Genomic DNA, 25927 nt, shown 5'->3' with positions numbered 1-25927 from the left:
ACTTCTAAATATAGCAGCACCTCATGGAGAAGGCGCTGTAAACTTGGATCATCTCAATCCCCAGGTGGCCTTAAAAATTTTATTTACATATAAATATCAGTGTTATTTGAATAGTTGATTCTATTCCATTGTTTGTAAGTTTGAAGATAATTATGGATAGAAAAGACAAGCTTACTTGTCTCGGGTGATGTTAGTTTGAAGGAATAATATCTTGGAATTTATTTCTCCAGAAGTATAAACCGCGGACGACACCACAGCGAAAGATCACAGAGAACTCAAGGCCCATCACTACCAGCAACTCCAGTTTTTGTGCCTGTCCCACCCCCTCCTTTGTATCCACCTCCTCCCCATACACTTCCTCTCCCTCCAGGTGTTCCTCCACCACAATTTTCTCCTCAGTTTCCTCCTGGCCAGCCACCACCTGCTGGATATAGTGTCCCTCCTCCAGGGTTTCCGCCAGCTCCGGCCAATTTATCGACACCTTGGGTATCATCAGGAGTGCAGACAGCTCATTCAAATACCATCCCAACAACGCAAGCCCCACCGTTGTCCAGGGAAGAATTCTATAGAGAGCAACGACGGCTGAAGGAAGAGTGAGTGTTTCAGTGTGAAATTATCATACACTTTCATTTTCTGATGTAACATTAAACAGGTTATCTTTGGAAACATTTTCTACTGTTTCCAGTTAGTACAAAAAAAATCACCTAAAAATTAAACCAAAGCCATACAAGCAACTTCCTCAGGGACTCCTAGTTATTTATAGTTTTAAAGTGGAAAACTAATGGCAATTTCATTCATTTCATTCATGATCTAATTACATTTGTCTTGTTAGTTTTCTTAAATGGTTTTTGTTAACTTTCACTCTTTAACTTTATTTTACTAGGGAAAAGAAAAAGTCCAAGCTAGATGAGTTTACAAATGATTTTGCTAAGGAATTGATGGAATACAAAAAGATTCAAAAGGAGCGTAGGCGCTCATTTTCCAGGTTAGTGTTTTGCAAGCCTTCACAACAGAATTACAAATGGGACTTTGAATATCCAGGGATTAGCTATGGATATAAATAACATTGCACTTACGGAATTTTTCTGATTCGATCCAGGCTTATAGAAATGGAGATGTAGCTTCTTTCCCAATATTTGTTTATTGAAATATTGTCTCAATGTAAATTCTATTGTGTAGAACTAGCAGTTTTGGGGATTAAATTGCCCTTGTCCCCTGAAGTTACTTATAGTGTGAAATAATTGGGAAAATGTTTGTGGAAGGAAAGAAATAGAGGACTAGCCAAAGAACATTTCTGAGGACGCTTTTACCTAAGGCTACAGCTTCTTGCTGGAACATTAACCTGTGTAATTATGAAGCAGTGGTAGAATACAAATTGTTTTATCGACAGAAAAAGTGAATTATAAAAATTCCCTGGAAGTTTGTTTAAAAGACTTACTTTTTAAGCTTACATTTGTGGTTCCTTTCAAAGTGCTAGACTGTTGGCCAACAACGTAGGACAAAGAAATTACTCCTATTTAAATGACCAGATAGGAAATAAAATTTAAATTTAATTGGAATTTTGTTTAATGTTAATTAGCTCATATAACTCACGGTACATGAATGCGCTTCACTCTAATGTCAAGATTTCACTTTTGTTTTGTAACAAGTGATTGCTCTGATCTTTGTGTACTTTATTCCATTCCAGTAGAGGTCACTGTGCCTCTCTAATCATCTAAGATGAAATTTGATATAAAGAAAGATGGAACCGTGAGGAGAGCATGCTATAGAATCTGAATTTTATTTTGCAAATATTTCTCAACTATCAACTATTGTTTTGTTTTTTGTTTTTAGGTCTAAATCTCCTTATAGTGGTTCATCATATTCAAGAAGTTCGTATACTTATTCTAAGTCAAGATCTGGTTCAACACGTTCACGTTCTTACTCTCGATCATTTAGCCGCTCACACTCTCGTTCCTATTCCCGATCACCTCCATACCCCCGAAGAGGCAGAGGCAAGAGCCGAAATTACCGTTCACGGTCTAGATCTCATGGATATCATCGATCTAGGTCAAGGTCACCCCCCTATAGACGATACCATTCACGGTCAAGATCTCCTCAAGCATTTAGGGGACAGTCTCCCAATAAACGTAATGTGCCTCAAGGGGAAACAGAACGTGAATATTTTAATAGATACAGAGAAGTTCCGCCACCTTACGACATGAAAGCTTATTACGGGAGGAGTGTTGACTTTAGAGACCCATTTGAAAAAGAGCGTTACCGAGAATGGGAAAGAAAATATAGAGAGTGGTATGAAAAATATTATAAAGGTTATGCTGCCGGAGCACAGCCTAGACCATCAGCAAATAGAGAGAACTTTTCTCCTGAGAGATTTTTGCCTCTTAATATCAGAAATTCTCCCTTCACGAGAGGCCGCAGAGAAGATTATGCTGGTGGACAAAGTCATAGAAGTCGAAACTTAGGTGGCAACTATCCAGAAAAGCTTTCAACAAGAGATAGTCACAATCAGAAGGACAACACAAAGTCAAAAGAGAAGGAGAGCGAAAATAATCCCGGAGATGGTAAAGGAAACAAACATAAGAAACATAGGAAAAGAAGAAAGGGGGAAGAGAGTGAAGGCTTTCTAAACCCCGAGTTATTAGAAACTTCTAGGAAATCAAGAGAACCTACAAGCAGTGAAGAAAATAAAACAGACTCATTGTTTGTTCTCCCAAGTAGAGATGATGCTACACCTGTTAGAGATGAACCAATGGATGCAGAATCCATCACTTTCAAGTCGGTGTCTGAAAAAGACAAGAGAGAGAAAGATAAACCAAAAGCAAAAGGTGACAAGACCAAACGGAAAAATGATGGGTCTACTGTGTCCAAAAAAGAAAATGTTGCAAAACCTGCTAAGGGACCCCAAGAAAAACTAGACGGAGAGCGTGAAAAATCTCCTCGATCTGAACCTCCACTTAAAAAAGCCAAAGAGGAGACTCCAAAGACTGATAATGCTAAATCATCATCTTCCTCCCAAAAAGATGAAAAGACCATTGGTACCCCCAGAAAAGCTCACTCTAAATCAGCAAAAGAACACCAAGAGACAAAACCAGTCAAAGAGGAAAAAGTGAAGAAGGATTACCCCAAAGACGTCAAATCAGAAAAGCTAACTAATAAGGAAGAAAAGGCCAAGAAGCCTAGTGAGAAAAGTAAGCCACCTGATAGCAAGGGAGAAAAAAGAAAAAGAAAAACTGAAGAGAAAAGTGTAGAGAAAGATTTTGAGTCCTCTTCAACGAAAGTCTCTAAACTGGAAATGACTGAAATAGTGAAACCATCACCAAAGCGCAAAATGGAACCTGATATTGAAAAAATGGATAGGACCCCTGAGAAAGACAAAATTTCATCATCAACTGCCCCAGCCAAAAAAATTAAGCTCAACAGAGAAACTGGTAAAAAAATTGGGAGTACAGAAAATGTATCTAATACGAAAGAACCCTCTGAAAAATTGGAGTCAGCATCTAGCAAAGTTAAACAAGAAAAAGTCAAAGGAAAGGTCAGACGAAAAGTAGCTGGAGCTGAGGGATCCAGCTCAACTCTTGTGGATTATACAAGGTATCTGATTATGGGTGGTTGGGTATGGATGTTCGTTTCGGAAAGAGTTTCCTTTAATTTTATCCATGTTTATGCTTTTAAAATGTAACCTATAAATTAAGAAGGGGTTAGGTTTGGGACACCTAGGTGGCTCAGTCATTTGAGCGTCCAGCTCTTGGTTTCAGCTCAGGTCGTGATCCCAGGGTGGTGGGATTGAGTCCCATGTTGGGAAAGAGAAGGCCTGGAGCCTGCTTAAGATTCTCTCTCTCTCTCCCCTTCTGCCCCTCCCTCCCGCGCTCGCTCTCTCTAAAAAAAAAAAAAGAAGGGTTTAGTCTGGTTTACTCCTGTCTTTAAAGAAAGGAGTTGAAGTATGTAGATTTTGTGAGCCAGCATTTATTTTTATGTAATCCTGTCTTTAAATCATTTCATCTCTATTAGAGTAGGGTAATTGGGTTTTGAGAATTAAAAGGACACTTATGTTTAAGTGATTAGCCTTTACCTATTTATCAGTGTTTAGGGGAACCTGAGTGGCTCAGTCAGCTAAGTGTCTGACTCGAGGTCTGCTCAGGTCATGATCTCTTGGTTCATGAGGTCAAGCCCTATGTCGGGCTCTGCAATGATAGCTCAGAGCCTGCTTGGGATTCTCTTGCTCTGCCCCTTCCCTGCACATGCCGTGCACACAAGCTCTCTCAAAATAAATATTTTTAAAACTCTTATTTATCAGTGTTTAGTAATAGCAAATTTTTTATTAACAACATTTTAATTCTTTTTAGCACGAGCTCAACTGGAGGCAGTCCTGTGCGGAAATCTGAAGAAAAAACAGATACAAAACGGACTGTCATTAAAACTATGGAAGAGTATAATAATGACAATACAGCTCCTGCTGAAGACGTTATTATTATGATTCAGGTTCCTCAGTCCAAATGGGATAAAGATGACTTTGAATCTGAGGAAGAAGATGTTAAGGCCACACAGCCTATGTCAAGTGTAGGAAAACCCGCCAGTGTTATAAAAAATGTTAGCACTAAACCGTTAAATACAGTCAAGTATACTGAAAAAGAAAGTGAGTCGTCAGAGAAAATTCAGAAACTCACCAAGGAAGTTAGCCATGAAATTATACAGCATGAGATCAAGAGTTCAAAAAACTCTGCATCCAGTGAAAAGGGGAAAGCCAAAGATCGAGATCATTCGGTGTTGGAGAAGGAAAACCCCGAAAAGAGGAAAAACAGCACTCAGCCAGAGAAAGAGAGTAACTTGGACCGTCTGAGTGAACCAGGAAATTTTAAAAGTCTGTCTCAATCTTCCAAAGAGACAAGAACTTCAGAAAAGCATGATTCCGTTCGAGGTTCCTCGACTAAAGACTTCACTCCCAACAGAGACAAAAAAACAGACTATGACAACAGAGAGTACTCAAGTTCCAAACGTAGAGACGAAAGGAATGAATTAACAAGAAGGAAAGACTCCCCTTCTCGAAGTAAAGATTCTGCATCTGGACAGAAAACTAAGCCAAGGGAGGAGAGAGATTTGCCTAAAAAGGGAACAGGAGATTCCAAAAAGAGCAATTCTAGTCCCTCCAGAGACAAAAAACCTCATGATCACAAAGCCACTTATGATACGAAACGCTCGACTGAAGAGACAAAATCTGTAGATAAAAATCCTTGTAAAGATCGTGAGAAGCACACGTTAGAAGCAAGGAACAATAAAGAATCGGGTGGCAACAAATTACTGTATGTGCTTAACCCACCAGACCCGCAGATTGAAAAGGAGCAAGTTACTGGGCAGACTGACAAGAGCGCGGTCAAGCCTAAGCCACAGTTAAGCCACTCCTCCCGACTTTCCTCCGACTTAACTAGGGAAACTGATGAAGCTGCTTTTGAACCAGACTATAATGAAAGTGACAGTGAAAGCAACATATCTGTAAAAGAGGAGGAAACTTCGGGAAAGATTGCTAAGGAACTGAAAGATAAAGTCGTGGAGAAAGCAAAAGACAGCCTGGACACGGCAGCAGCCAGCCAGGTAGGCACCGCCAGGAGCCAGAGTCCAAGCAGCCCTAGTGTTAGTCCAAGCAGAAGTCATAGCCCTTCTGGCAGCCGGACCCGGAGCCACAGCAGTAGTGCCAGCTCCGCAGAGAGTCAGGACAGCAAGAAGAAGAAGAAGAAGAAGGAAAAGAAGAAGCACAAGAAACACAAAAAACACAAGAAGCATAAGAAGCATGCAGGCACTGAAGGAGAGTTAGAAAAAAGCCAAAAACACAAACACAAGAAAAAGAAGTCAAAGAAGAGCAAAGATAAAGAAAAGGAGAAGGAGAAAGATGACCAAAAAGCGAAATCTGTCCCTGTATAAAGGGACAGATTTTAAAAATTGACTTAATTACTAAGTCATCTGTATTAAATTTTGTTATAATGTAAAGAGATTCAAGCCTTGTAAATAATGATATGGAAGACCCTGTGCTGCACTTAAAATATTGCTGCTTGATTATTTGATTTTTACATCAGAGCTTTATAACACGAACTTTTGTACAGAATTGTGAGTTGTGACCATGTAACATGAGAGGTTTTGCTAGGGCCTATTATTTTTAACCACCATTAATTAGTTGGGGTGGAGTTTACTGTACTGTGAAATTTTCACATTTGAATTTTTTTAATTGCCTGGCAAAAGCTGATATCAGTTCTAAAATATCAGCAGAATGATTTGCTGAATTCATTACAACCCCGTTATGTCACTTTTTGATTACAATAAAAGTTTTCAGTAAACTTTTCAAATGTCGAATAATTGCATTACTTGAAGAAAGTGTGTCCTGTCTCTGCTCCTCTCCCATTTCCTCATTGAAAATATCCTTGAGCCTGTAGCATAAGCTGAACTGAGTGTACAAAATTAGGAAGCAAACATGGTGGATAGACTTCATCAGTGGGCTGGTAGTGGATGGCCAGAAATAAGAAATCAGGATTAACTGGAGTTCTGGGTGGGAAAAAAATCTAAAAGGGCCTTAAACATATAAAGTAATTACAAGTTTGAACTTGCATTTTAGCCATGAGGAATTGTGATTTGTTTACATGGTCATGTATTTTTCTGGAAACCCTGATAAAGGAGTATGAAACTCATTGATGAGTTGTCCGCTAGAGAGCACACACCGGTGAGCCTCTAAGGCCTACTTGGTTTGCCTGGTTGACAAAAGCAAGCTGCAGTAGGTCCGGGAGCACTAGGTTAGACTCTGATGGGCTCTTCCTTTGTGTCTGCCGATCAGGAAGTATTGTAGGCAATGAAAAGCTATCGAAAGGTTTTGGGGGTGTTGGGGTAAGAATAGAAACAAGGCAGCACAAACAGGGATCAAGACGACAGCTGCTAGGAGGAGGAGAAAAAAGATCAGCTCCGGTCTGAGGGTGGACCTGGAGTACCACTGGACTGTGATCATGGAACAGGAAAGGATTTACATTAGCAGCAACTTGCTTCTGTTAACCTCTGTGTCTCTCTGCCATGTGGATAGTAATGCAGACATACATGCTTCATTGAATGTGTTTTTTAATGCAGCATTTAATATTCAAAGAAAAATTAATGTGGGTGACACATGTTAAACAGCGTTATTCAGAACTGAGTTAAGTTTACTGAATGTTTCTCAAAAGTAAGTTTGTTAAAATAAGTTAAACCCAACTTTCCTTTAAAGGGCTCCATCACTGGGGATGAGGATGTCTGTTCTGCCCGCTCCCAACCCCACCCCCACAACACATACTGCTGTTTCTACTTTCAGATACTCCAACTAGGCTACCCTCTTAACTCTTACTGTAAATCAGGACCCCAGATCTAGATCATATCTCCCCCATTCATTGAGGATTTTAGAACCCAGAATTCTTCAGCATAAATTTCATCATGTGAGGTCAGTTTCTTTACCAAGCCTCTGGTCTTTTTTTTTTTTTTTTAATTTTTTTTTTTCAACATTTATTCATTTTTGGGACAGAAAGACACAGAGCATGAACGGGGGAGGGGCAGAGAGAGAGGGAGACACAGAATCCGAAACAGGCTCCAGGCTCTGAGCTGTCAGCCCAGAGCCCGACGCGGGGCTCGAACTCACGGACCGCGAGATCGTGACCTGGCTGAAGTCGGACGCTTAACCGACTGCGCCACCCAGGCGCCCCTGGTCTTTGATTTTAATCTCAGCTGACTTTTTTTTAACTGCGGTGCACTCGTATGACAGTTTTCCAGAATTCCTCATCTGTGATGATTCTGCTCATAAGTTGAAACCAGTATTTCATAGATAGCCTGGTCTTCCAGCTCCATCCTCAACTTAGGCCCGAGGTTTTAACTCTTCTCTTACTCTTTCTACTGTCTGTGGTTGCCTAAGCCCTGCCATTTCCACATGACATTCCCCAAACCTGTCCCCTCTTCCCCATCTTCCTGTTCTAAAGCAGTGGAACTCCCAAACCTAAACAAGGGTGCTGAATGGGGTGTTTAGCGAAATTAAAGGCTTGAGAGAAATGTTAAGGAATGACTGCCAGGCAAATGTAAGGTGCTTGTGCCTATTTGATCCTTAAAAATTCTAGTGGCTTTTGATGTCTGATACCCCTTTGAGGAGGAAATTCCACTGCCTATGAAGCTGCAAGCCAACCTTGGGTGCTCAAACCTCAGTGCCTAATTAGTCCAGCTACCCCTGCCATGGGGCAGAGTTGGGCAACATGGAAGGCCCAGCTAGAAAGTTGGGCAACATGGAAGGCCCAACCAGAAACCCCTAGTTTTGCTGGTCCCCAGAAAGTCCACATTCTGTCTCCTTACCTAATGCACTCAGCTGTTTTAATCTGGCTGGAATTTTCTTCCGCCTCTGCCCATCTCTCAATTTCCTACCCGTTGTTCAAGAGTTAGCTTTTGCCCTTTTTGAACTACTCCTTTGCAGTACCTGCCCCCCCACCCCGGTGCACACCTGGGATCCAGTGGCATCGCTGAATATGCTGTGGTGACACACCAGTTGTTTTCTATGGGCTTTGATCGTCTTCCTCACGGGACTGAGAGCCTCAAAAGGAATGTGTGGTTTATATTCCAGAAGCCAAACCACGCCTTGCACATAATGTTTGATAAGACAAAGTAACTTTTTTTTTTTAGATTGAAGTTAAATTTTGCAATCTTCCTGGAAACCAGCGATGTGTCAACATTTGTAAGGGAGGAAAATAATTTTTGAGCTACTACAGATTTGGAAGATAGTAGCCTTCCAATAACCAGCTGCCTCACTGTGCCAAAGATATTGCAAAGCCTTACAATCAGAGGCCTAAGAATAACTCCTTTGCTAGTCTCAGCATGCCAAATGAAGAGTGCTAAGTCCCCTCCAAAATGTTTAAGCCTAGGATTTCAGAGAAAGCCAGTTAATGGTTTATTCATTCCGATTTGTGCAAGTGTCCCCATCTGTCTTGTCCACTTTTTCCTGTCTTTAACTCCTTCAATGAATGCTGTTCTTATTGTACAAAACTACACAGAACAAAACCGCTGATTTGGAGCATGCTCGCTCTTAAGTCCTTTTATATTACTGCTATTTACGTAAGCCAGCTTCAGCTGGTCTCTTACTTTAACAAAGCCTTGCTAATACATAGGTATGTATAGATAGTGTGCCCTACTTTTTCTATTTATGTATCCTAAATACATCCTTTGGCACTAACATTTTTCATCAACATTTTTAAGAATTGTAATCATGAAATAAAGTAAGCCACTTAAATCCTTGATAAAGGGTAGTGTGGCACTGGTATATGTGGATAACAGTACACAACTAGTAAAAATGGGGTTACCAGGAGTGTTCAGAGATTTCATGAGAATTCTTTTCAGCAATGTAGTCTCAACACTTCATCAAGGCTTCTCTTTGTTACAGGCTTTTGAGATTATTTTTAAGATCATGTTAAAAGGACTTGTAAAGAATAGCTATTGCTAATTTGAAGGGGGGAAAAAAAGCCATTGCTAATTTATGCATTTCTAAAAAACTAATGGTGGGTGAACAGTGATCCCGTATTAGAACCAACACCAGAATGAATCTTGCCTTCCCACACAGAAATGTAGCTACGTAGTCATTTGCTATGAAGTTGGCTTGGCCAGTGTGGATCTTTTTCAATTTAGTTTTTCATTTTTAAAGTCTTCAGTACTAAGAGATACTAGTAAAAGAGTGGATATTCACTGGAAATTCAAAATAGTTTCTTTTTGTAGAAACATTGACACTGTAAATTTTTTGATATTTATAAATACGTTTTAACCTAGGCTTAATAACACACAAGGAAATATGGTAGACTGATTCCTTTTCATGTCCTAAAACTTAAAACTAATAAATTGGATGAAGGATGCCTGGCTGGCTCAATTGGTGGAGCATGCAACTTGATCTCTGGGTTGTGAGTTAGAGCCCCACGTTGGGTGGAGGGATTACTTTAAGTAAAACTTAAAAACAAATTGGATGAAAAGTGAACATAGGAGAAAATTGTATCAGTGCTAGAACCCAGGGAAAGGATGGGAGGAGCAGACAGAAATGGGGGAACTTTGCCACGATGCCACATTTTAAAAGTTGTGTTTTTGTTTGTTTTTTGTTTTTGTTTTCAAACTAAAGACAGATGCCCAGAATTCTCTTCCTTGACAAAGCAGATGGCCTTTTGGGAAGTGCAAATAGAAGATCTTGAGCATTATGAATGCTTCATAATCGGGAGGGACAATGGTAGGTTTTGGAGCATATGAGGACTACTCCCTCTGTGGTCATTTTAATATGGGAATTGCACAAAGGAACCCTGAAACCTAGGCTGCAACGTTGATGGGGATAGGAGAAGATTCCACCCGAAACCAGATTGGCTGTATGTGGACTCATTGCCAGGAAGGGGGTTAGACCACAGAGGCCTCATTCCCCCGGCTATTACAAGTTGGAGTTAAAAACCAAAGACACACAATTTTCACCTCATGATAATATTGGTACTAGAATAGGTAGATCAGAGGAATTGAGTAAAACTCCAGAAATTGACCCACATAAGTAAGTAATAACAGTTGCAGCATAAATAAATGTGAAAAAGATCAATTTTTCAGTAAGTAGCTTTGAGAGAGCTGGATTACCATTTTGAGAAAAAAATTTTCACATCTTAAAATTCTAGATGAATTAAATAAATATCCAAAATTTTATTTTACTACCCAACCTGAGTATTGGTCAGTTTTCCTTTTTTGAGGATCTTTGATAGTTTACGTCTTGATTTTTCAAACTGACTGGTCACCTGGAAACACAAGATCTTCCCCAATATTTCTGATAATACTTGTGAGATGTGGTTTATCGTAGTTGGCTCCTTTCTGACTCCCTGATGTCTATTCCTGGTGCTGATTCTTCTCTTCAGATCTTCTCACTACAGTAGAGTCTCAAGTCTTCATAAGTTTTATGACATTTCCCTCAGAATACATCACACCCTGTCATATCCCTGTGTCCAGTGTCATTACTTCTTTTCTCTCCTACACCATCAGCTCTTCCTCTTTCAAGGTATTTTTCTGAGGCAAGAAACCATCGCCCTGTGATGAATTATGCCATTAGAGAGCAGAGGACACTGCTGGCATTTCTTTAGAATAGCAATGCCTTTCTTCCCTGTACAATTTTTAAAAATTACAAACTCAACTATTGTACAGAAATACAAATGGCCAATTGACATTTGAAAAGGTTAAATGTCACTGGCAATAAAAACACCAGTGAGATGAAGTTCCTCTGCCTTCAGGTATTTAGAGTTGCCTGCAAGTCCCAAACCAACCCAATTCTCCCTTGTCTCATCCCCTTGGCATTTCCACAAGCATTTGTTCCGTGGTTAATGTTTCAGTAAGTTTGCTTAGATCGTAATACACATCCTCAGTTTACAGGCTTTTAAATTCTGTGTTTATTTCTGACAAAGTCCTTGCATAGTTTCTAAAAGTCTTCAAGTTCTTCAAGACCTAAAACACCAGAGTCTCCTGCCCCCACCCACTGCACCCTGACTCCAGACTCCAGCTCTTCAGATGCAATCAGTTCCAACTCTTCTTTCTTTGAAAACAAAACAGAAACACTTGAACATAAAAAGTCTTGATTTTTCAGTTTCAAGTATTAGCTACTACTGACTCTAGCCCCTCCCCATCCCCCCACAAGTCTCTTCTCCCATCCTCTAAATAAAAGTTCTCATCTGGACTGAATTGAAATGCTATGGACATTCTTAGGCCTTTACATCTGTACTTCAAAATCAAATCATTTGGTATGTTAGGATTCTTTTTCCTGTAAAATTTTGGTTTCCCCAGAATTAATAACTGGCTTATTTTAAAAAGTGTTTCATTTCCTAAAGATTACTCAAAAAATGTAAACCTCTTCCTCAGTATATTCAAATAAATCAAGTGGTCTTTTAGTTCATCTTTTTTCGTGTGATACGTCTCCTGTGAAAATTGGTTGTCCTCTAGGCCAGCCACACAGCTATGACCCTGCAAGCTTCTTTACCACCATCCTGGGAATTTTCCTCACCCTCTCCCTGCAATGGATCTTTGTGTCTTCCATTCTGTGTCTTTCTCTTTCTAGGTTTTCTGCCTTATTTGCGGTGAAGGGCACATTCTCTGGTAGATTCTTGAGAAAGGCTGCGTGAAAAGGTAAGTTTTTTGAGGGCCTGTAACATCACGAATGTTCTGACTCCACCCCCACACCTGATTTATGGTTTGAGTCAAGAATTGTAGGTTGCAAGTTATTTTCACTCATACTTGCAAGCATTTCTCATAATCTAGCTTCTATCATTGCTGAGAAGGAGTTCAAAGCCATTGTGATCCCCGATCCGTTTTTGTGATATCCTTTGAAGCAAAGGGCTGGAACTCACAAACCTTGAGATCGTGACCTGAGCTGAAACCAGGAGTCAGGTGCTCAACCAACTGAGCCACCCAAGCAACCCCACTTTGGCGGTATTTCTAATCTTTGTCTAACCCAAATTCAAAAAGCTCCTCCCAGATTTTCTTCTAAAAACTTTATAACTTTGGGTTTGCACTTAGATTGATGATCCAGTTTTTAATACCAACTTTATTGAGATCTATTTCACATACCATAAAGTTTACCCCTTTGTCGTATAATCATATACAGTTCAGTGGTTTTGAGGGTATTCACGGAGTTGTGCGACTATTACCACCATCTAATTAGAACACTCTCATAACCCTAAAAAGGAACCCCTTACCCATCGGTCATTCCCCATTCCCTCCTCACCTCAACTCCTGGCAACTACTGATCTACCTTCTGCCTCCATGGATTTGCCTTTATGGACATTTCGTATAAATTGAATCATACAGTATGTGGTCTTTTGTCTCTGGCTTCTTTCGCTGAGCATAACGTTTTCAGGGTTCATCCGTGTTGTAGTATGTGTCAGTATCCCATTCTTTTCTGTGACGGAAAAATAATCCACTGTGGCTCTACCATCACTTGATGTGCGTTTGACTTGTTTCCCCTTTTCGGCTATTATGAACAATGTGGCTAGGAACATTCATGTACAAGTTTTCTTGTGGTTGTGTATTTTCAGTTTTTTTTTCAACGTTTATTTATTTTTGGGACAGAGAGAGACAGAGCATGAACAGGGGAGGGGCAGAGAGAGAGGGAGACACAGAATCGGAAACAGGCTCCAGGCTCCGAGCCATCAGCCCGGAGCCCGACGCGGGGCTCGAACTCACGGACCGTGAGATCGTGACCTGGCTGAAGTCGGACGCTCAACCGACTGCGCCACCCAGGCGCCCCAGTTTTTAATCCTATAAATGGAATTGATGGATCATATGCCAAATGGTTCCCAAAACAGCTCTATCTTTTTATTTTTTAATGTTTATTTATTTTTGAGAGGGTGGAGGGAGGGACAGAGAGGCAGGGAGACAGAGAATCCGCAGCAGGCTCCAGGCTCCAAGCGGTCAGCACAGAGCCTGATGCAGGGCTCAAACCTACCAACCATGAGATCATGACCTGAGCTGAAGTTGGATACTTAACCAACTGATCCACCCAGGTGCCACACCTACCCTTTTTTTTTTTTTTTTTTTTTAAGTAGAGGCTTCATGCCCAATGTAGGGCTTGAACTCACAAACCCCAAGATCAAGAGTCACATGCTCTACTGACTGAGCCAGCCAGGCATTCCAGCTCTACCATTTTATATTCTCACCAATAGTGTACAAAGAGTTTCAATTTCTCCACATTCTCCCCAACACTTGTTCATCTTGTTGTTTATAGCTATGCTGGTGGGTATAAAGTGATATTTCATTGTGGTTTGGATTTTTGTTTCTCAGATGACTGATGATGGTAAGCAAGTATTCATGTGCTTAATGGCCATTTGCCTATCTTTTTTTTTTTTTTTTTTTTTGGCAGAAATGTCAATTCAAATTCAAATCCTCTGCCCATTTTTCATTTGGGCTGTCTTTTTATTCTTGACTTGCCAGGGTTTTTATATAGTCTCGATACAAGTCACTTATCAGATATATGATTTGCAAATATCTTCTCCCATTCTATGGACTTTTTACTTCCTGTATGATCTCCTTTGAAGCAAAGTTTTAAAATGATGATATCTAATTTACCTTATTATTTTCTTTTGTCACTTGTGCTCTGGTGTCACATCTAAGAAAACATTGCCTAGTCCAAAGTCATGAAGATCTACTTCTGCATTCCAAGAATTTTATTATTTTAGCCCTTATTTTGGGTCTTTAATACATTTTGAGTACATGTTTACATATGATAGGAGGTAGTTGTCCATTTTTATTCTTTTGTGTATGGATGTTCCCTTGTCCTGGCACCATTTGTTGAAAAACTTGTTTCCCCACTGAATCGTGCTGAATTGTGGTACCTTCTCCAAAATCAACTGGCCATAATGGTAAGGCTTTATATCTGGATCCTTAATTCTGTTCTGTTGACATACATGCTCATCCTGTACCAGTGCCACAGTGTATCTTTATATGTAAATTTTAAAATTGAGAAGTATGAATCTTCCAACTTCTTTTAAAATCTACATGTATAGGATATTCTGGGTGCCTTGCATTCCCATATGAATTTTAGGGTTAGATTGTCCATTTCTGGGGGAAAAAAGACAACTGGGATTTTGATAGGGATTACAGTGATCTCTTTTGGTGGTATTACCATCTTAATATGAATATTAAGTCTTCTAGTCCATAAACACAAGATACCTTTCCCTTTATTTAAATCTTCTTTAACTTCTTCCAGCATGGTTCTGTTGTTTTCAGTGTACAAGTTTTGTGCATTCTTGGACAAGTTTATTCCTAGGTATTTTATTCTTTTTAATGTTATTGTAAATTGATTTGCTTTCTTAATTTGATTTTTTATTGTTCATCACTAGTGTATAGAACTACAGTTGATTTGTATGTATTGATTTCATATTCTGCAAACTTGCTGAACCTTTCATTAGTTCTAACAGTTTTTGGTGGAGTTCTTTGGGATTTTCTGTATATAAGGTCATGTCATCTGGAAAGAGTGGTACTTGTAGTTCTTCCTTTCCAATTTGGATCCCTTATTTTTGGTTTGTTTTTTATGCCTGACTTTTCTGGTAATGTTAAATAGAAGCGGCAAGAGGAAACATTCTTGTCATGTTCTGTCGTTAGGGGAAAAGCAGTCAGGCTTTCATGATCAAGTAGCACTGAGTTCTTCATAAATAACTTTTACCAGGTTGAGGGTGCTTCCTTCTCTTGCTAGTTTATTGAATGTCCCTGATTCACTGAGTCCAAGGGTGTTGGACTTGGTCAAATGCTTTTTCTGTGTCTATCGAGGTGATCTTGTGGTTTTTGTTTTTTATTTAATATAGTGTATTACGTTGATTTATGTTCATAGAGTAGACCAACTTTGCATTCCTGAGATCCCCAACTGGTCATGGTATATAATTACTTCTTTATGATACTGAATTTTTACTTAGGAATTTTTCATCTATAAGGGATATTGGGTGTAATGTTTTTTGTTTGTTTATTTATTTATTTTGAGGGAGAGAGAGACACACAGAGAGCAGGGGAGGGGCAGAGATAGAAGGGAAGAGAGAATCCCAAGCAGGCTTCATACCGTCAGTGCAGGCAGAGCCTGATGTGCGGCTCAAACTCACGAATGGTGAGATTATGACCTGAGCTGAAACCAAGAGTTAGATGCTTAACCGAGTCACCTAGGTGCCCTGGGTATAATGTTTTTTCTTGTGATGTCTGTCTGGTTTTAAGATCAGGATAAAGCTGGCCTCATAAAATGATTTGGGAGGTGTCCCTATGAGTCCCGTTGAGAGTTAGTTTTTGTATAGTGCAAGAAGATATGGACTGAAGTGGGCTTTGTTTTTGTTTTGTTTTGTTTTTTAGCATCTGTGCATACATTTTGTTAGTGCCATTTGGTGTAAAGACCAACTTTCTCTACCAAGTTGCCTTTGCAAGTTTGTTGAAAATCAATCGATCGTATTTGTGTGGGCCTATCTCTGTAATTCCTATTCTGTTCCATTGTTTCTGCATCTGTCTTTACCCCAGTACTGTACTGTTTCGGTTACTGTAGTTCTGTCCTCCAATTATAGTCTGACTCAAAGTTTCCCCCTACTCTTCTGTGCCTTCCATATTACCGTGAATTTTAGAATCAACAGCATTTCATTGCGGTAAAATAAACATAACACAACCTAGCATTTTAGCTGATTTTATATGTATTGTTCAGTGGCATTAAGGACATTCATACCATTGTACGGCCATCACCACCTTCCATCTTCTTCATCATCCCAAACTGAACGTCTGTACGCATTAAACAATAACTCCCCATTTCTTCTTCCCCCCAGTCTCTGGCCACAACCATTCCATTCTGTTTTCTGTCTTTATGAATTTACCACTCTAGATACCTCACATCAGTGGAATTAATGACATTTGTCCTTTTGTGTCTGACTTATTTAATGTAATCCTCAAGGTTCATCCATGTTATAGCACATGTCAGAATTTCCTTTCTTTTTAAGGCTGAACAATATTCCATGGCATGTATATACCACATTTTTGTTTATCCATTCTAATGTTGGGAAATTTGGAATATTTTCACCTTCTGGCTATTGTGAATAGTGCTACTATGAACATTAGTAATATGGACTCAACTTCTCAATTTTTATTAAAAAGAAAGCCTTTGGGGGTACCTGGGTGGCTCAGTCAGGTAAGCGTATGACTTGTTTTCAGCTCAGGTCTTGTTCTTGGGGTCGTGAGCTCGAGTTCTACACTGGTTATGAAGACTATTTTTATTTATTTATTTAAAAAAAAATTTTTAACGTTTTTTATTTATTTTTGAGACAGAGGGAGACAGAGCATGAACGGGGGAGGGGCAGAGAGAGAGGGAGACACAGAATCGGAAGCAGGCTCCAGGCTCTGAGCCACCAGCCCAGAGCCCGACGCGGGGCTCGAACTCACGGACCGCGAGATCGTGACCTGAGCTGAAGTCGGTCGCCCAACCGACTTCGCCACCCAGGTGCCCCAAGACTATTTTTAAAAAATGTCTTCTGGGGGCGCCGGGGTGGCTCAGTCGGTTGAGCGTCTGACTTCGGCCCAGGTCATGATCTCACGGTCTGTGGGTTTGAGCCCTGCATCGGGCTCTGTGCTGACAGCTCGGAGCCTGGGGCCTGTTTCAGGTTCTGTGTCTCCCTCTCTCTCTGACCCTCCTCTGTTCATCCTCTGTCTCTCTCTGTCTCAAAAATAAATAAACATTTTTTAAAAATTTTTAAAAAATGTCTTCTGGGATTTTTATTTTTATTTTATTTTATTTTTTTAGCGTTTATTTATTTTTGAGAGACAGAGACAGAGCATGAGCAGGGGAGGGGCAGAGAGAGAAGGAGACACAGAATCTGAAGCAGGCTCCAGGCTCTGAGCTGTCAGCACAGAGCCTGACGTGGGGCTCGTGAGACCATGACCTGAGCTGCAGTCGGATGCTTAACTGACTAAGCGACCCAGGCGCCCGTCTTCTGAGATTTTTAAAAAATATTTTATTTAAAAACATTTTTTAATGTTTATTTTTGATAGAGACAGAGCATGAGTGGAAGAGGGGTAGAGAGAGAGGGAGACACAGAATCCAAAGCAGGCTCCAGGCTCTGAGCTGTCTGCACAGAGCCCAACGTGGGGCTTGAACTCATGAACCGTGACGTGAGATCATGATCTGAGTTGAAGTCGGATGCTTAAACGACTGAGCCACCCAGGCGCCCCAAGATTTTATTTTTAACTAATCTCTACGCCCAGCATGGACCTCAAACTCACAATCCTGAGATCAAGAGTTGCACACTCCACCAGCTGAGCCAGCCAGGCACCCCTCCTTCTGGGATTTTTGTTAAGATTGCATTGAGTCAACAGATTAATTTGGGGAGAATTGATGTATTAACAATACTGAGTCTTCCAATCCATAAACCCATGGATGTTTCCATTTATTTAGATGTTCTTTCATTTCTCTCAAGGTTTTGGAATTTTCAGTGTATAGGACTTACATATTTTTTTAAAAAATTTTAATGTTTATTTATTTTTGGAGAGAGAGAGAGAGAGAGAGAGAGAGAGAGAGATGGAGAGTGAGCAGGGGAAGGGGCAGAGAGAGAGGGAGACACAGAATCTGAAGCAGGCTCCAGGCTCCGAGCTGTCAGCACAGAGACTGACACGGGGCTTGAACTCACGAGTCTTGAGATTATGACCTGAGACGAAGTCAGGTGCCATCCAGGCACCCCAAGACATACATATTTTTGGTCAGATTTGTCCTCAAGCTTTTCATATTTTCATGCTTTCATACACAGTATTTCATAAAATTTCCATTCTGTTTGTTGCTAGTGTCTGGCAACAATTTTGGAAATTGGGCTTGTATCCTGAAATCTCACTAAACTTACATATTAATTCGAGTAGTTTTTTTCATACATTTTCTAGATAATGATCCTGTTGCCTACGAATAAAAACAGGTTTACTACTTTCTTTCCAATCTAAGGTGCCTTTGATTTATTTATTTATTTTCTTGCTTGGGCACCCTGGCCAAGACTTGTAATACAGTGTTGGATACTAGTAATGAGAACAGACATTCTTGTCTTGTTCCTCATCTTACGGGGAAAGCTTTTAGTCTTTCACTACTACGTGTGATGTTAGCTATAGATTGTTTTCATAGATGCCCTTTATTAGGTTGGGAAAGTTCCCATCTATTCCTAGTTTGCTGAGAGTTATTTGTAATGGCTGTTGTGTTTTGTCAAAAAAAATATTTTGGCATCTATTGAAATAATTGTGTGGGTTTTCTTTTCTAGTCATCATGTGAATTACATTGATTAAATGTTAAATTGACCTTATATAGCTGGAATAAACCCCACTGGATCATTATGTGGTAGCCCTTTCATATGATATTAAATTCAATTTAATAAAACTTTGTTAAGAATTTTTTCATCTTTTTAAGAGGTATATTCATTTTTAGTTATGTTCCTTGTACTGTGTTTGTCTGAATTTGATATCTGAGCAGTGCTGACTTTGTAGAATTCATTGGGAAATATTTCTCCTTTAATTTTCTGGAAGAGCTGGTATAGAATTTGAATTATTTCTTCCTTAAGAATTTGGTACAGGGGTGTCTGGGTGGTTCAGTCTGTTATGCATCTGACTCTTGATTTCATCTCAGGTCATGATCTCATGGTCATGAGATAGAGCCCCACGTCAGGCTCTGTGCTGAGCGCGGAGCCTGCTTGGGATTCTCTCTCTCTCTCTCTCTCTCTCTCTCTCTCTCTCTCTCTGTTCCTTCCTTCCCCACCCCCCACACACATTCTCTCTCTTTCTCTCTCTCACATAAATAAATAAACATTTTTTTAAAGAACTTTGTAGAATTACTCAGTGAAGTCATCTGGCCCTGTAGTTTCCCTTACTGAAAAGATTTTAAGATTTTAAGTGCAATTTCAATTTCTTTAATAGACATAACACTTATCCAAGTTATCTATCTATTCTTGAGTGAGCTTTGACACTTTGTGTCTTTCCAGGCACTTTCCTACTTTATCAAAGTTGTCAAGTTCATCAATGTAAAGTTACCCATAATATCTTCTTCTTATCCTTTTTAATATTCATAGAATCTGGAGTAGTGTTATCTTTCTCACTCCTGATATTGGTAACTTGTGTCTTCTCCTTTTTTCTCCCTGACAAGTGTGGCTAGAAGTTTATTAATTGTATTGATCTGTTAACATCGGCTTTTGGTTTCATTGATTTTTCTGTATTATCTTTTAGTTGTCTATTTTGTAAATATCTTTTCTAATTTTATATTTCCTTTCTTCTGCTTACTCTGTGCTTTATTTGCTTTTATTTTTTTCTCCTAATTTCTTAAGGCAATAGCTGAAGTTATTGAGTTGAGGTCTTTTCTTTTCTTTTCTTTTCTTTTTTAACATTGATTTATTTTTGAGAGACAGAGAGAGACAGAGCACTAGTCGGGGAGGGATAGAGAGAGAGGGAGACACAGAATCTGAAGCAGGTTCCAGCTCTGAGCTGTCAGCACAGAGCCCGATGTGGGGCTTGAACTCACAAACCGTGAGATCATGACCTGAGCTGAAGTCAGATGCTTAACTGACTGAGCCACCCAGGTGCCCCGAGGTCTTTCTTTTCTCGTATAGGCATTTAGTGTCACAGATTTCTATTTAAATACCATCTTAGCTTCATCTAACATTTTTGTTACATTTTAATTAGCACTCAGTTCAAAATTCTAGTTTCTTTTTTGATTTTTCTTTTCACCCATGGGTTATTTAGAAGTATGTTATTTAGTTTCCAAATATTTAGAGATTTTTCAGATATGTTACTGATTTTGTAAATTTTTTAATGTTTATTTATTTTTGAGACAGAGAGAGCAGGGGAGGAGCAGAGAGAGAGGGAGACACAGAATCTGAAGCAGGCTCCAGGCTCCAGGCTCTGAGCTGTCAGCACAGAGCCTGATGCAGGGCTCAAACCCACGGACTGTGACATCATGACCTAAGCCAAAGTCAGACGCTTAACTGACTGAGCCACCCAGGCTCCCCAATATATGTTACTGATGTTATGTTATGTTATGTTATGTTATGTTATGTTATGTTATGTTATGTTATGTTATGTTATGTTATGTTATGTTATGTTATTTTACTTTATTTTTTAAATTTACATCCAAATTAGTTAGCGTATAGTGCAACAATGATTTCAGGAGTAGATTCCTTAGTGCCCCTTACCCATTTAGCTCATCCCCCCTCCCATACCCCTCCAGTAACCCTCAGTTTCTTCTCCATATATAAGAGTCTCTTATGTTTTGTCCCCCTCCCTGTTTTTATATTATTTTTGCTTCCCTTCCCTTGTGTTCATCTGTTCTGTGTCTTAAAGTCCTCATATGAGTGAAGTCATATGATATTTGTCTTTCTGACTAATTTTGCTTAGCATAATACCCTCTAGCTCCATCCATGTAGTTGCAAATGGCAAGATTTCATTCTTTTTGATTGCCGAGTAATACTCCATTGTATATATATGCCACATCTTCTTTATTCATTCTTCCATCGATGGACATTTTGGCCTTTCCATACTTTGGCTATGGAACAATATTTGTTCTTCCTATCCAGGAACATGGAATATTTTTCCGTTTTTTTGTGTGTGTCTTATTCAATTTCTTTCATAAGCTTTCTATAGTTTTCAGTGTATAGATTTTTCACCTCTTTGGTTAGATTTCTTCCTAGGTATTTTATGGTTTTTGGTGCAATTATAAATGGGATCGATTCCTTGATTTCTCTTTCTTCATTGTTGGTGTATAGGAATGCAACCAATTTCTGTGCATTGATTTTATATCCTGCAACTTTGCAGAATTCATGAATCAGTTCTAGCAGCTTTTTGGTAGAATCTTTTGGGTTTTCCATATGGAGTATCATGTCATCTGCGAAGAGTGAAAGTTTGACCTCCTCCTGGCCAGTGTGGATGCCTTTTATTTCTTTGTGTTGTCTGATTGCAGAAGCTAAGACTTCCAATACTATGTTGAATAACAGTGGTGAGAGTGGACATCCCTGTCTTTCTCCTGACCTTAGGGGGAAAGTTCTCAGTTTTTCCCCATTGAGGATGATATTAGCATTGGGTCTTTCATATATGGCTTTTATGATCTTGAGGTATGATCCTTCTATCCCTCCTTTCTTGAGGGTTTTTATCAAGACAGGATGTTGTGTTTTGTCAAATGCTTTCTCTGCATCTTCTGAGAGGATCATGTGGTTCTTGTCCTTTCTTTTATTGATGTGATGAATCACATTAATTGTTTTGCAGGTATTGAACCAGCCCTGCATCATAGGTATAAATCCCACTTGGTTGTGATGAATAATTTTTTTAATGTATTGTTGGATACAATATGTTGGAAGTTTTCCTTCCATTTCTATTTTTTGGAACAGCTTCAAGAGAATAGGTGTTAATTCTTCCTTAAATGTTTGGTAGAATTCCCCTGGAAAGCCACCTGGCCCTGGACTCTTGTTTTTTTTGGCAGATTTTTGATTACCAATTAGACTTCTTTACTGGTTATGGGTATGTTCAAATTTTCTATTTCTTCCTGTTTCAGTTTTGATAGTGTATATGTTTCTAGGAATTTGTCCATTTCTTCCAGATTGCCCATTTTATTGATGTATAATTGCTCATAATATTCTCTTATTATTGTTTTTATTTCTGCTGCATTGGTTGTGATCTCTCCTCTTTCATTCTTGATTTTATTTATTTGGGTCCTTTTTCTTTTTGGTCAAACTGGCTAGTGGTTTATCAATTTTGTTAATTCTTTTAAAGAACCAGCTTCTGGTTTCATTGATCTGTTCTACTGTTTTTTTTGGTCTCAATAGCATTAATTTCTGCTCTAATCTTTCTTATTTCCTGTCTTCTGCTGGTTTTGGGTTTTATTTGCTGTTCTTTTTCCAGCTGTTTAAGGTGTAAGGTTAGGTTGGGTATCTGAGAACTTTCTTCCTTCTTTAGGAAGGCCTGGATTGCTATATACTTTCCTCTTATGACCACCTTTGCTGCATCACAGAGGTTTTAGGTTGTGGTGTTATCATTTTCATTGGCTTCCATGTACTTTTTAATTTCCTCTTTAACTTCCTGGTTAGCCCATTCATTCTTGAGTAGGATGTTCTTTAGTTTCCAAGCATTTGCTGTCTTTCCAGATTTTTTCTTGTGGTTGATTTTGAGTTTCATAGCATTGTGGTCTGAAAATATGCATGGTATGATCTCGATCTTTTTGTACTCATGAGGGGGTAATTTGTGACCCAGTATGTGATCTATTCTGGAGAATGTTCCATGTGTACTGGAGAAGAATGTATAGTCTGCTGCTGTAGGATGAAATGTTCTGAATATATCTGTTAAGTCCATCTGGTCCTGTGTGTCATTCAAGGCCATTGTTTCCTTGTTGATTTTCTGATTAGATGATCTGTCCATTGTTGTAAGTGGGGGTGTTGAAGTCCCCTACTATTCTGGTATTATTAATGAGTTTCTTTATGTTTGTGATTAATTGATTTATATATTTGGGTGGTTCCACATTTGGCGCCTGAACATTTACAATTGTGAGGTCTTCTTGGTGGATAGACCCCTTATTTATGATATAATGCCCTTCTTCATCTCTTGATACAGTCTTTATTTTAAAGTCTAGATTGTCTGATATAAGTATGGCTACTCCGGCTTTCTTTTGTTGACCATTAACATGATAGATGGTTCTCCACCCCCTTACTTTCAATCGAAGGTGTCTTTAGGTCTAAAGTGGGTCTCTTGTAAACAGCATATAGATGGATCTTGTTTTCTTATCCATTCTGTTATCCTATGTCTTTTGATTGGAGCATTGAGTCCATTGACATTTAGAATGAGTACTGGAAAGATACTGAATTTATTGCCATTATGTTGCTTGTAGAGTTGGAGTTTCTGGTGGTGTTCTCTGGTCCTTTCTAGTCTTTGGTGCTTTTGGTGTTTATTTATTTATTTATTTATTTATTTATTTATTTATTTATTTGTTTGTTTGTTTATTTGTTTATGTTTGCATGTATGTGTGTGTATTTATATATTTATTTATTTTCATCTTTTCTCCCCTCAGAGAGTCCCCCTTAAAATTTCTTGCAGGGCTGGTTTAGTGGTCACAAACTCCTTTAATTTTTGTTTGTCTGGGAAACTTTTCATCTCTTCTTCTATTTTGAATGACAGCCTTGGTGGATAAAGAATTCTTGGCTGCATATTTACCTGATTCAGCACACTGAATATATCCTGCCACTCCTTTCTGGCCTGCCAAGTTTCTGTGAATAGGTCTGCTGCAACCCTGATCTGTCTTCCCTTGTAGGTTAAGGACTTTTTTTCCCTTGCTGCTTTCATGATTCTTTCCTTGCCTGAGTATTTTGTGAATTTGACTATAATATGCCTCTTTGATAGTTGGTTTTTGTTGAATCTAATGGGAGTCCTCTGTGCTTCTTGGATTTTGATGTCTGTGTCTTTCCCAGGTTAGGAAAATTTTATGCTATGATTTGCTCACATAACCTCTACCCCTATTTCTCTCTCCTCTTCCAGGACTCCTATGATTCTGATGTTGTTCCTTTTTAATGAGTCACTGATTTCTCTAATTCTTTAAATCCTGCTCTTTTGCCTTAGTCTCCCTCTTTTTTTCTGCTTCATTATTCTCCATAACTTTGTCCTCTATATTACTGATTCTCTGCTCTGCCTCATCAATCCTTGCTGCCATGTCATCCATTTGAGATTGCAGCTCAGGTATAGCATTTTTTATTTCATCCTGACTAACTTTTACTTCTTTTATCTCCACAGAAAGGGATTCTAATCTATTTTCCACCCCAGCTAGTATTCTTATTATTGTGATTCTCAATTCTGGTTCAGACACCTGGCTTGTATCTGTGTTGGTTAAGTCCCTGGATGTCATTTCTTCCTGCTCTTTCTCTTGGGGTAAATTCCTTCATTTCATCATTTTAAAGGGAGAAAAGGAATTAATGAGGTAAAAACAAAAAAAATTTTGTTAGTTAAAATTAAAAACAACACACACACACACACACACACACATTCAAATAAATGATGCTAGATCCTAGGTGTGTTTTGGTCTGGGAGTTGAAAGGGGCTTGATAGATTAGAGAAAAAAGAGGAAAGGGAAAAGAAGGAAATAGTTTGAAAATTTGAAAAAATGAATACACTGAAACAGAATAAAATCAAATGATGGAAGTAAAATAGAATTTGAAAAAATTTACACAAAAGTAAAAAATATAGTAGAAAAAAATAAAGAAAAATATTTTTAATAAAAATTGAAAATAAAAATAAATTTTTCTCTTTCTGTATTCAAGAAAAATGAAAAAGAGAAAAAAAGAGAAATGGAAAAAAAAAGAAAATTGAATAGATGGACCAGCGAACAGACTGAAATATGATTAAAATTACTTCATTTTCCCCTAGAAGTCAAACTGAAGCACTTTTTAGTCCGTAAACTAACCAGGCGGAGAGTTTTATTCCTGAAGAGCGAGGTTGGCCCAGTTGGGTGGGGCTTAGTGTAATGGCTCCATTCTCCACTAGATGGCGCCGCTTAGCTTACTGGGGTGGACGGTTGTGGCGCTTGTAGGTGCCTATGCGCATGCGCCAGAGCGGCAAAAATGGCGTCACCCGGCCACCCAGTCTCTTATCAGATCTCCGTTCTCCATGATCAGCAATCGCGCGCCCGTCCTTTGTCTTCGGCTTCCATCCATTCCCTGCTTTTACACCCTCCGTGACCAAGCCCCAGGCAGCACCTCCCTTCTGAGTTTTATCTCAGATGCGGGCGTGTTTCCCGACCCCGTATTTCTGCGAGACTGTGGCCTCGAGCCGTTCTGCCCCTCTGTGGAGGGTCTCACTGAGCAATGGCCGGTGCCGGCCGCACCCAGGAATGTTTGCCGTACCGTGCTGCTGACGAGGCCCAGAGACCGCGACCGGGTGCCAGCCCGCCCCAGAAAACGTTTGCGCGATAGTGTAGCAGCAGCGTTTCAGGGATTATGGCAAATCACAACTCGCGTCTGGCACCAGGCTTCACCCCCAGGGACCGTGTTCCAGCACCAGCGAATGTGGTTTTTCTTTGGGGTCTGCCGAGGTGGCCACACGGACTCTACCAGATGCCCTCCCAGCAGGGGAACCGCCTCTGCCATGTGGCCTGAAGACCCCCGGACTCCACTCTGCTCCCGGGGATTCGTCCTTCCCACCAGGGCACCACCAGGTATCAGCTGCAGAGTTTCAGCCTCTGCACTCTCCGTTTATAGAGTCTTAATGGAATTGAAACCCTCTCTTTTCTCTTTTCTCCCTTTTTAGTTCAGTCACTGTGGCTGTTTCCACTTTTCCATTTTCTCTCCAGCTGCTTTTGGGGGTGCTTTTCCTGTCTCCCCCCCCTCCCCCACCCCCCCCCCCCCCATCCTCTCTCCACAAGCAAAAACAACTCCCTGCCCTCTGTGGCTTCTCTCTCCCCCAG

At 39.7% G+C, this 25927-nt stretch overlaps 1 protein-coding gene across 5 annotated transcripts in view; it reads left to right on the top strand.

The window, feature by feature from the left end:
• The window catches only part of RBBP6 (RB binding protein 6, ubiquitin ligase), a 32877-nt gene extending 26545 nt beyond the window's left edge, over positions 1 to 6332 (top strand). For 4 of the 5 annotated variants that reach the window (XM_025916841.2, XM_086692698.1, XM_086692697.1 and 1 more), the window contains 4 exons: positions 231 to 593; positions 884 to 985; positions 1834 to 3591; positions 4344 to 6332. In XM_025916841.2, the coding sequence (XP_025772626.1) occupies positions 231 to 593; positions 884 to 985; positions 1834 to 3591; positions 4344 to 5913 (3793 nt within the window). In that variant the 3' untranslated portion in view covers positions 5914 to 6332. The remainder of the gene's footprint in view (positions 1 to 230; positions 594 to 883; positions 986 to 1833; positions 3592 to 4343) is intronic. The other variant, XM_025916842.2, reaches the window with a different exon arrangement.
• The last annotated feature ends 19595 nt before the right edge of the window (positions 6333 to 25927 follow it).

The sequence above is a fragment of the Puma concolor genome, chromosome E3 (genome assembly GCF_028749965.1).
Source record: "Puma concolor isolate L17-30 chromosome E3, mPumCon1.1.hap2, whole genome shotgun sequence".
Lineage (NCBI taxonomy): Eukaryota > Metazoa > Chordata > Mammalia > Carnivora > Felidae > Puma > Puma concolor.
This window is presented reverse-complemented; position numbering and strand designations above follow the sequence as displayed.